Source organism: Capricornis sumatraensis, chromosome 4 (genome assembly GCF_032405125.1).
Source record: "Capricornis sumatraensis isolate serow.1 chromosome 4, serow.2, whole genome shotgun sequence".
NCBI classification, from domain to species: domain Eukaryota; kingdom Metazoa; phylum Chordata; class Mammalia; order Artiodactyla; family Bovidae; genus Capricornis; species Capricornis sumatraensis.
The window spans coordinates 27,675,330-27,687,361 of record NC_091072.1 but is presented as its reverse complement, the minus strand read 5'-3'; the positions used below and the strand labels follow the sequence as shown (position 1 = coordinate 27,687,361).

General features: G+C 42.0%; 1 protein-coding gene across 1 annotated transcript; it reads right to left on the bottom strand.

Moving 5' to 3' along the window:
• Positions 1 to 582: 582 nt before the first annotated feature.
• Positions 583 to 10,185, bottom strand: TRIML2 (tripartite motif family like 2). The gene is made up of 7 exons (XM_068971378.1): positions 9,994 to 10,185; positions 9,640 to 9,735; positions 7,454 to 7,645; positions 5,950 to 6,090; positions 4,706 to 4,728; positions 4,435 to 4,535; positions 583 to 1,154 (listed from the first exon to the last, which is right to left on the bottom strand). The coding sequence occupies exons 1-7, from the start codon at positions 10,183 to 10,185 to the stop codon at positions 583 to 585; spliced, it is 1,317 nt and encodes a 438-aa protein (XP_068827479.1).
• Positions 10,186 to 12,032: the final 1,847 nt, after the last annotated feature.

The following is a 12,032-nucleotide window of genomic DNA, read 5'->3' as shown; positions in this document are numbered from 1 at the left end:
ACAGAATACTTGAAACAACTTGGAAATACTCACATTTTCTGTAATACATCCTCCCCACCAAGATAAGGTATCTGAGGAAATTAAGTTGTCCTCCATGTGGAATGATGATAGAACTCTTGACAACATCAGGAATAGGATGTCTGCATTCCACATGTCACTTTGATGACATTCTCAAATCTGAAGTCTTGATTATACCCAATTCTGTTTTCTGAAATCTCAAGAGTCCTTAACCCAGTCTTAAGGATCCCAGACTATTTTCTTCTCTAATTTCCCAATCTTATACTACATAGGCACTTGCTGTTCTAATTAGCATGGGGTCCTTTAGTTATTATCATTCATGATTCAGCTTAAATGCAACCACTTGCATGAAAAGGATATTGAATGCCATGCTGTGCCCTCGTGCTAAGCTGCTTTAGTCGTGTCCAACTCTATGCGAGGCTATGGGCTGCATGAATGCAAAAGCTCTGGGGTGTTCAACTGGGCTCCAACTCAAGTGCTAAAAATCTTCTACTGGCTTACTTTGTAAAATTATTTATACAAAAGCATGCTTGTAACATTCTGGGCTCTCGTGGTTATTAGATTTCACGCCGAAGAGGGCTGAGGGCTAACAGTATCATTACAAGGAGAAACGTGAGGGAGGCAGATACTCAGAGAGTCTGAATTCACGCCTCCACTGGAGATACTGAGAGAAAATATAGGCCTGAGAGCTCCCTGGAAGGCGAGATAAGAGAAATTACAGATGAGGGAGCCCTTTGCAGCATCATAGAACGATATCTGCTCATACTCATAGTCCAGGAAAACTCCAACTCTGTGCACTTGCTCTCTCAAGGAGACCCTTTTGAAAGGGGGAAAAGCCCAGAAGGTGTGATCGGTTCCCATGAGAGATCCTGTGAGTAAGACCTTATTTCCGGAACTGTTTCTGACGGTAGAGCTCCTGTACACGCCCAGCTGCCACTGCGCCGCCTTGCCCACGTCCACCTCCCAGTAGTGCCGCCCTGAGGTGAAGCTCTGCACACCCAGCACAGTGGCACTGAAATCAAATCTCTCAGGGTGACCAGGTACACCCCGCTGCATGTTTCTAAGTCTCACACTTCTTAGATCCTCGGACAAGACCAGATAGGGATGAGCTGTTTTAGGGTCCAAAGTTATAGGTCCTGCAGGGAGAAAGAAATTTAGTTACTCGAGGGTTTCGTCAATGCCAGTGACTGATGACTTCTAACATCAGGGGCTTCCTAATGAGATGGCACCAGTCTCAGTCACAAATATTGGAAAGCCAATCTAGGAGAGTCCAGATGAAGGGACCTCTGAGCTCTATTTCAAGTAATGGAGGGAGTTCTCAGGTGGTCCAGTGATTAAGAATCCACCTGCCAATGCAAGAGACATGGGTGCGATCCCTGGTCTGGGAAGATTCCCCGTGCTGCAGAGCAACTGAGCTTGTGAGCCATAACTACTGAGCCCGTGTGTTACAACTACTGAAACCCATGTGCCTCCAGCCGGGGTCCCGCCACAAGAGACGCCACTACAATGAGAAGTCTATTTCCCACAACTACGGAAAGTCTGCGTGCAGCAACAAAGAGCCAGCGTGGTCAAAAATAAATACATAAATTAATAAAATTTTTTGAACAAATGGACATCACAGAGAAACAAAGTCAGTAAGATAATGGAAGGAGATGCACTCAATCTGAGGAAGAAGAACAAAACAATGAATAATGGACTACGGAGAGTTGAGAAGCACCCCTCAAACCAGAAAGGAATTCTGCCAGGCCATAAGAATGAGCTGACACCCAGTCATAGCCTAGTATCATCTGAGACCCAACTCTAAACTCCCTAAAGATCTTTCGTGAGCCTGGAACCAACGGGAGCATTGGAGTCTCCGATAGAGCAGTTGATTCATGACCCTGGCCTGTGGCTGAACTTCCCTCCTTATCTTAAATATCACCAGGGCACAGCAGAGACATCTGGAAACTGCTGCCTGCAGGCCCCTAACACTGAGTAAATCAAAAGTGAATATATTAGAGGCCTGAAAACCTGTGAGAATCCTCCAGAAAAATCAAGCTGAAGTCAAGAAGGCTCACTATGATTTCTCACACTTGAAGGAAAGTGGTAGGTGTCTTCATATCTCTAACTGGTCCTTCTCATCTCTTTCTGTTCAGCCTCTAAATATTGTGACTTCTTGGAGATCAGCCCTGGATCTTTCTTTTTACTTTTGCATATTCTTTTACCCTAAGTGACTTCATTTAGCCTCAGTTTTAAATATCTTCTATATGTTAATGAGATGGTTGGATGGCATCAGTGACTTGATGGACATGAGTCTGAGCAAGCTCCAGGAGTTGGTGAGGGACAGGGAGGCCTGAGTGCTGCAGTCCATGGTGTCACCAAGAGTCAGACATGACTGAGTGACTAAACTGAACTGATATGTTCATGACTTACTCCTTTAAAAAGATGACAAATACCAGTTGGACAAAACACAGGAATTTCAAACATTCTCCTTCCAAAATGGAACTCCAAACCTATCCCTTCCCAGTTTCTACTTTTTAGTGGAACACATCACTTTATAGTTGGTCAAGCCATAAAACTGTAGCAGTCATTGATTTCTTTCTTTACCATCTAATCCACTAGAAACTTTTATGGGCAAGTGAAGATGCATCTCTGGACCTAATTCATATCAGTATTAAAGTGGTATTAAAAACCACAAGCCTTGAATTTTAAATTTCAGCTTGTCCCAAGATCCTAGGATTTTCAGAAGACCGGCAGAAATAAATGCAAATTGTCTCTGGAAGAATGTACACCTTTTATTCCTGTCTGAAAAGAACTTCTAAAAATAATATCTAAGGAAAAAAGGAAAGCTCACTATTGAAAAAAATTCATTAACCACACACTCAAAGTGAGACTAGCAGAAAAAAAACCTGAAGAACTTTACATACTGGAATTGCCAGGCATAAACTCTACAATAAATTTTCCTTCTATGTTTAAAGAAAAAAGAAAAACTTCTACTCCTATAGAATACAGGAAACTAAAAAAAGCAAGACTAAGTGGGGTTGACAACTAAATAGATTATCTAGAAATAAAATCTATTAAAATGTCAATGGATGATTACAAGGAAAGAAAGCTACAGAAAATATGCATTAACATAAATGCAAAAATTCTTTTGAAAACATTAGTACATACACTTTGGCAATATATAAAATGGATAAAACATTATCCTGGGAATGCAAAGTTGGCTCAACATATGAAGGAAACATAATTCACACTAACGAAGAAAAAATGGATATTTTGGTAGATACAGACGGAAACATCTCTTAAGTTCAACATCTGTTCACGATACGAAATTTTACTGAATCAGGAATAGATGGGGAACTTCCTCAACATGACAAAAGGCAACTGTGGAAAAACTTACAGCTAACATTAAAGGTCAAAGACAATCTTTTCTCCCTAAGATCAAGCAAAAGATTCTCACCACTCCTATTCACCATTACATTGAAGGTCCTAGGAAGTGCAATAGATAAGAAAAATACAGAAAAGGCTTACAGACTAGAAAGGAAGAAACAAACTGATATTTAATTTCATTAATAGAACTAAAAAAACACTTAGGTATCTGTCTAATTAAATATGTACAATATTACCCACTCCAGTATTCTTGCCTGGAGAATCCCATGGACAGAGGAGCCTGGTGGGCTACAGTCCATGGGGCTGCAAAGAGTCAGACACAACTGAGCGACTTCACTTTCACTTTCTAGCTGAAAACTATAGAACATCATTGAGAGAAATCGGAGATGACCTAAATAAATGGAGATATACCACCTTATCCCCAAAATGTTCTACAGACTCAGTGTAACACCAACCAAAACCCCAGCAGGCTTTTTGTAAAAGTCAACAAGTTCATTTTAAAATTTATGTGGACAAAGATCTAGAATAGCCAAAATTATTTTTAAAGAAAAAATCTGGAGAACCCACAGTGCCCAATTTTAAGACTTCCTATAGAATAATCAATCAAGACAGTATGATATCACCAAAATGATAAATAACGATCAATGTTCATTTACAAGTGATTTTCAACAAATGATGTTAGAACAACTGAATATACATATATACAAAAAAGGAGGAGAGTTGTACCATATCTTGAATAGTATGTAAATATTAACTTTAAATGAATAATAGTCCTAAGAGCAAAAACTAAAACTGTAAAACTTCTAGAAGGAAATCTTTGTTGTGGTAAATCTCTTAGGCCACAAAAAGCACAAATGATAGGAAAGAAAATGATAAACTGAACTTCAAAATCTAAAACTTCTGCTCTTCAAAAGATACTACTAGGTAAATGAAAATACAAACCATGGGAGAAATATCTACAAATACAGATTCTCTTTAAATACTTCAACTATCTGGAATTTATACAAATATAAAGTGTCCTATGAGCATGGACATGTGTCAACTTACTTTGCAGCACTTTGAGCATTTTGCTCATTCCTGTTACTTGGCACAAACTCAGGTCTGTGATTTGGGCGGGCTGTAGAAACTGATACAGTAGTGACTCACTCCTGTTAAAGAAATGATAATCTCAGTTATCCATGCAGACCCCAGGCTCCTCCATCCAGTAGATGGTTCTCATTGCATGGCCTTGCTACCCGCATCCCAACACCTCCACCCTTGTGTGCTCACATATCAGACTGTGAATCTGACCCAAATGTTTCCAAAATGATTAACTTACCTTTCCAAAGCATATTTTGCATTCTATAGGATGAAAAAAGAGGAAAAAAATTACTAGGGGGTATTTGAGCCAAGCCTTTTGTGACTTGTGCTCATGAAAATATTTTCTCTCGTAATAACAAAACTCGATTTCCAAGTAATTTCTTCAGCCTCATGGTGCTAATTCTCAGATATCAGATTTCAACACTGAACAGGAAGTCAGAAAAATGCTTGAAATCACTGTTATATTCCCAAGGGAAATAATCCTCTCTACTTCACATAGAGGATGCTCCTCATTCAAATTCTACCCATCTACCTGATTTCTATACTGGGGGTGGCAGGAACTTAGCCTGCTGGGGACGGTGGCTGGAACCAGGTCAGGAACTGAACGTAACTGGGTCACACCTGTCTGTGCTGTCTGGAATGAGGCTTGGCTCTAAGACAGAACTTAACTGTTTATGTCCAGGTACATCTAGATAGTCTTTAAAATATAAAAATGTACTTATTGAAAATGGTAACCATGTTGTACTGTGCTCAGTTGCTCAATCATGTCCAACTCTTTGCAACCACAGACTGTAGTCTGCCAAGCTCCTCTGTCCATGGGATTCTCCAGGCAAGAATACTGGAGTGGGTCGCCATGCCCTCCTCCAGGGGATCTTCCCAACCCAGGGATCGAACCCAGATCTCCTGCACTGTACATGGATTCTTTACCATCTGAACCACCAGCGAAGTCCCAAGGCATGTTCCTGAACAAAATTTAAAATATACAATACTGGGAATGCCCTGGCACTCATTGGACTCTGTGTGTGTGTGTGCTGAGTCTGAATGCTCTGGACTCTGCATTTTCACTCCCAGTGTGTGTGTCTGAGTCACGACCAACTCTTTGTGACCCTATGGAGTATACCCCCTAGGCTCCCCTGTCTATGGGATTTCCCAAGCAAAAATACTGGAGAGGGTTGCCATTTCTTCCTCCAGGGGATCTTCCCAACCCAGGGCTGGAAATCTGCACTGCAGGCAGATTCTTTACTGCTGAGTCACTGGGGAAGACCACTTACCCTAGTAAAGGGCATGTCAATTCAAACTTAACTATTGATCAGTGAAGCAGCTCTGTACATATTATGATTTTAGGATGAGTTATAATGCTTTTGACAGTCTTCAAGTATGCCTGAAGATCATTGGGTACTGTATTCCAGCACTGACTGAAATGAGTACTATCCACGTCTCATTTCTCAGATACTGTAGTGAAGGTTATTTCCAGACTCTCACCTGGAGCAACACCGAGGCGGGCTGCCTGCACTTCTTCTCGAGCTCCGCGGTGATCTGCTGGAGGCTGCAGATCTGTTCAGAAAGCCTGACTTCACTCTCCTTCAGTTTCTTCATGTTCTCTCTCCCCAGAAAGTTCAGTCTCTGCAGAAGCATCTCTTTATAACTATTTAACAACTGGCAGTTTCTCTTACTGGCTAATTCAACCATCTCTTTAAAAACCCACTCTATTGCCTGCCAACCCAGAAACAGACGTAACTGGGTAAGGCCAGGATATTCCTCTGTATCAAGCAAGACACCTCAACAGACCCTTGATTCTCTGACATACTGTATCTATGTTGATGTGGACAGTATCCTCCTATCTACTTAATCAGTTCACAACTTGGACCTAAAACAGGTCACTTTCTTTTTTGGCTGTTCAGTTTTGTTCAGGAAGTTTCTTATTTCCTTCATTAAAACTAAGACTTACTATAATTTAATTAAAAATTAAATTCAACCAATAATAAAAAACATAATCAAACCACTGATACCAGGTTCCTTCCTACCCTTGCAAAGATGCTCCATCTAGGCACGTATGAGAGTGTTCATGCTATTTTTTTCTTAATACAAGTGATGTCATATTCCACTGCTGATCTGGCAACTTGCTTTTTTTCTTAATAGATAATATGTTCTTGGAGAGTATTTCTTATCCATACATATAGAGCCATGTTATCTTTTCTAAAGGCTAAAGAGCATGCCATTGTATGTCCTATACAATGCATTTCATGAGTCCAATATTGATGGATACAGGTCGAATCCACTCTCCTGCTATCAACAAATGTTAAAGTAATAACAACACCTAAACTTACATTTACATCACACAATAATGTACACATGTACAAACACTGTTTAAAGAGCTTCATGTAGATTATCACACAGTATTATAAACTCAGGGACATTATCCTTTTACATCTAAGGAAACTAAGTCAGAGCTTCAGCAGAATGTCTAAGGCCACCTATTGTCATTCAGTCCCTCATCTGTGTCCAACATTTTGTGACCCCGTGGACTGTAGCCCACTAGATTCCTCTGTCCGTGGGATTTCCCAGGTAGGAATACTGGAGTGCATTGCCATTTCCTCCTCCAGGGGATCTTCCCAGACCAGTGACCAAACCTGTGTCTCCTGCATTGAAGGGGAATTCTTTACCACTGAGCCACCAGGGAAAGTGGCCAACTAGACTACTAAATTATAGAACCCAGTTAGGAATCACATCAGTTTGGCTTCAAAGACTATCTCTAAGCCACGGCTCTATACTGACATCATTTTACAATATCCCTTATGAATGTGTCTTTTTATATGCATGCAAATGTATCTGCAAAACAGATTATAAGGAATAGAACTGTGGGTTGACTATATGTACATATACATACATATTTTAATAAAAGCATAGTTGTCAGTGGTTGGGCTATTTTAGCTCTTCTTTCTTTCATTTCCCAAATATTGTAAGGATGCCACGTTGCATATCTCACCTGTAGTGTTTCCTGGAACTTCTCCTTTAGGTTCGTGGCAAACTCCATCAGTTGGTTCTGACTGGTTTGTGTCAAATTCAAGCTGAATCCACCTTGCAGGCTTCGCAAGTTCATCTCATTTTCTTCAGTTATCAACCGGATCCTTATGCTATATTCAGACTCAATCATTTCTTTAAAATTCTGCTCCTCTTTCTTCATCATAGACACAGAAATGACAGATTTCAGGTTAAATACTACAGACAATTATTTATGGTCCCTTTCCATCTACAATTCTAACATAAATCCAAGGAAATATAAAGTACTGGGGAGGAAATGATAAGCATAGATACAAAGGACAAAGGGAATTTCAGCGTCAACATCAGCCAAGATATCAACACAATTTTAGAACATGAAATGCAGATAGAGACATGTTCATTGACGGGAAACAGGAATCTACACAACTTCAGGACCAAAGAGCAGGAGTCAGGAAAACTGGAAGGTAGGACGAAGGGCCTTTGTTGATGCCTTGGATAGTGGATGAGAGGAAAAGAGGAATCAACGGGTGACCCCAAGGCTTCTAGATAAAGAACAGAGCAGCCAAAACATAAAATGCAAACTATGGATGGGACAGATTCTAGACATGGGGAATGTATCAGCAACTCAGTTTAGGATATGTCGGTTTTGATAAGTCAGCCATCCAAGGAGAGACACTAGGCAGAAAGTTGGACATGAAAGCCCACTACCTGGAAAGTCTGAGCTAGAGACATATATTGGGAGTAGTTGGCTTAACAACTGTATTTAGGGACTTCCCTGGAGGTCCAGTGGTTAGCACTCTGCATTTCCACTGAAGGGGTATTGGTTCGATCCCTGGTCAGGAACTAAGATTCTACATGCAGCATGGTGCAGCCAAAACAACAACAAAATGGCCATATTTAACCTCATGACACTACTGAGTGAAGATTTATCAAGACCCTGACTATTCTCAATACTTCCACTACCCCTCCCGCCACAGTTCCCCATCACCTGGCCCTGATTATTGCAAACAGTCCCCTTCAGGTACTACCTACCTGTGATCTCACCCTCCTACAGTCTACATATTATTCTTCAGCTTCTGTTCCCTTAACAGACTTTTACAAGATATTGACTATAGTTCCCTGTGCTTTAGAGTAGATCCTTGTTAATTTTCTATTTTATATATAGTTCTGACTGGTATGAAGTGATACCTTATGGTAATTTTGATTTGCACTTCTCTAATAATTAGTAATGTTGAGCATCTTTTCATGTGCTTATTGGCCATCTGTATGTCTTTGGAGAAATGTCTCTTTAGGTCTGTAGTTCATTTTTTGACTCGGTTGTTGGATTTCCCTTTTTTAACATTGAGCCCTATAGCTTTTCACCTACATGCATTGGAGAAGGAAATGGCAACCCACTCCAGTGTTCTTGCCTGGAGAATCCCAGGGACGGGGGAGCCTGGTGGGCTTCTGTCTGTGGGGTCGCACAGAGTCAGACGCGACTGAAGTGACTTAGCAGTGAATATGTTAGGGCTTCCTGGGTGGCTCAGCAGTAAAGAATCAGCCTGCAATCCTCCTGCAGCGCATGTCAATCCCAAACTCCTAACTGACACGCCCCAAATAGAAATTCTAAAATTGACCTTTAAATGGCTTCAGGATTTACACTGCCACATCCAAAGTACAGAAGATGCTCAATCTCCTATGGCATTGTTAACTGCACTATCAGTCTTTTTTTTATTTATAAATAAGGTACAAAAATGCCATTTCCCTAACAAATTTAATATAGTTAATTTGTATTTCTCTTAACGTGAGCGTATGAACCAATTCAGTCTATTCAAAAGATTATCTGCATTTGCTTTTCTGTGAGCTCTCATGTCTTAGATAATTTCTCTATTGAGTTTCTAGTCTTCTGCTACTGACGTTTTGTTTTTGTTGCAGTATCTTAGTTCCCTGAACAGGAATTGAACCCATGTCCCTTGAAGTGGAACTGTGTCCAATCTTAACCACTGAAGCTCCAGGGAAGTCCCCTGCTTACTGACTTTTAAGAGCTCTTTCTACATGAAGGAATTAATACTTTTCCAACCTATGGATTTTAAAGTAGCTTTTCCTGCTGTGCCATTGGTCTTATGCTGTTTATGTTATTTGCTAGCCAACATTATAGGTAATTTCCACCCAAGAATCAAGATAAGCACTGACCTGCATCATCACCATTCTTTCTTGTTCATCAGCCAGTATGATTTTAGCTGCTTCAAGTTTCTCCTTCAATGTGTCCAACATCTCCTGGAATAACTTCTGCAGAGAAATATATCACAGTAATTGCTTTACACCAGCTAGATTCCTAACCTTAGACAAGTGAAAGGCCAATAGCCCTGGCTACACTTGGAAGGTCTGCATATGGTACTTATCTAGTATCCCGTTGATCAACATCAACTAAGGGAAGGATCAGAAGGCCTTGAAGGATCAGAATACCTGTTCCCCAAACAAATAAGGTAATTAATGAAAAGATGCAGCCAGAATGGCAGGGTGGTCTGGGATCTGTACAAAGCTTACCCTGTAATTCTCGGCCATCTCTGACACTTCATTAATCACCACGGGACTCCCACGCTCCTGGGGAGGGAGGCTGTGGCCACAAACCGCCATTTGGTCACCACTGCGGAACAGCTGCGGTGGCCGCGGGCGTGTCGCACAGCGGACACCTCCTGGGGTGTCTTGCTCTAACCGGGAGCGGGGCCTTTTGGACATCCCGGCAGGCGGCTCTCGGTGGAGATGATCAGGCTGTTTCTAAGGCGGAATACACCTCCCCACACGCAGAACGGGAACGGAGTGTAGGGTTCTAGGGCAGGCGCACTCGTCAGCCTCCGGCCTCCGCAGTCATGGGTCCTGGACTCTTCGCATCCAGCAAACCTTCAGCAGCCACGAGCCTGAGGAACGAGACACGATGAATTACACCAGTGGTCAAGTTCTCCGAGAATTTCAAGTTATTGAAAATAATTAACAAGTGACAAAATAGCAAAGTGCTTCCCAGTAAGTCTTTCCTTTTTACTTAAAAAAGAAAAGAAAAATCGCCCTCAAAGGAGAGCACACCGTGGCAAAGAGCAGGAAAGGAACTTCCGGAACTAAGAGCAGATAGAGCCTGGCCTCAGGCACTCCGATCGCAAGCCGAAGGAATCCCTCACTCACCCAGTTGCTTGCAGAGATCCAGAAAGTGAGGGCCTCTTGGGGCGGCTCCTTAAACCAGACGGAGGGGAAATAATGTGTCGCTGCGCTCCAAGGAAGCGCTCCCTTTCAGGTCTGGCTTCGAGGTGCGCATGCCTGAGGGAACTCTCGGGGCTCCACAAGTGCGCATGCGCCTGACTGAGGCGCCATTTTGTGCCTGAAGGGTAAGGCGTGTCACACCAGAGACTTGGCCGTTGAAGGATGTTTGCTAAAAACTTAAATAAATAAAAGAAAGAAAGAGAAGAAAGTTAAGTCGCTCTGTCGTGTCTGACTCTTTGAGACCCCATGGACTGTAACCTACCAGGCTCCTCTGTCCATGGGATTCTCCAAACAAGAATACTGGAGTGGGTTGTCATTTCCTGGGATCTTCCCAACCCAGGGATCGAACCCCGGTCGCCCGCATTGCAGGCATGAGGGAAGCCACAAACCCCCAAGTAAATAAACCTTTTCAAAAATACTGAAGGGAAATTGCACGTATTTATATGTACATATGGGATCTGTCCGTGGCGCTAGTGGTAAAGAACCTGCCTGCCAATGCAGGAGACCTAAGAGACATCAGCTAGATCCCTGGGTCAGGAAGATTCCCTGGAGAAGGACATGGTAACCCACTCCAGTTATTCTTGCCTGGAGAATCCCGTGGACAGAGCAGCCTGGCGGGCTACAGTCTATGGGGTAGCAGAGTCAGACACGACTGAAGCGGCTTAGCACAGCACAGCACAAACGTACATATATGCGCTTCCTGGGTGGCTAAGCGGTAAACAATCTGCCTGCAATGCAGGAGACACAGGTCCCAGCACTAGGTGAGGAAGACCACACACCCCAGCCCCTACTGCCCCATCCCTACCCCCCGCCCCTGGAGAAGGAAATGGCAGTCAGCTCCAGTATTCTTGTCTGGGAAAGTGCCTGGACAGAGGAACTTGGCAGAGGTAGGGGACTGAGCTACTAAATAACAAAGTATGTGCATACGTACGTGTAAGTAATACATATATATACATATGCACATATGTGCATATATACAAATATATTTTAAGGAAACAGAACAAGTGATCTATAATCCGTGCATCCCCATTTCCAGACAATTCTGACAACGTTTGAGCAACAATTCTACCTTTTCACTAGATATATTTTAATTATATTCTTAAAATGTATTACCTACTGAATTTGGAAATCTTTCCCAATGAGGAATCGCATTAGTTTCCTTGTCTAACCCCATCTGTATCCATTGTCGATGACACTGTAACACCAGATATTAATTTCTCAAAATTCTCTAATTTACATTTGCCCATTCTGTCTCATTAGCCAGCTCTTTTTAACAACATCTCTTGCAAAGAATCAACTTGAAAGAAAGCAGAACTCCGAAACTTCCATTTCTG

Coding starts and splice junctions, on each gene's coding strand:
- TRIML2 (XM_068971378.1), bottom strand. CDS start 10,185: ATGTCCAAAAGGCCCCGCTCCCGGTTAGAGCAAGACACCCCAGGAGGT. Junction 4,729..5,949: donor CCGCCTCGGTGTTGCTCCAG/GTGAGAGTCTGG, acceptor TTCATCCTATAG/AATGCAAAATATGCTTTGGA. Junction 1,155..4,434: donor AATGCTCAAAGTGCTGCAAA/GTAAGTTGACAC, acceptor TTCTCCCTGCAG/GACCTATAACTTTGGACCCT.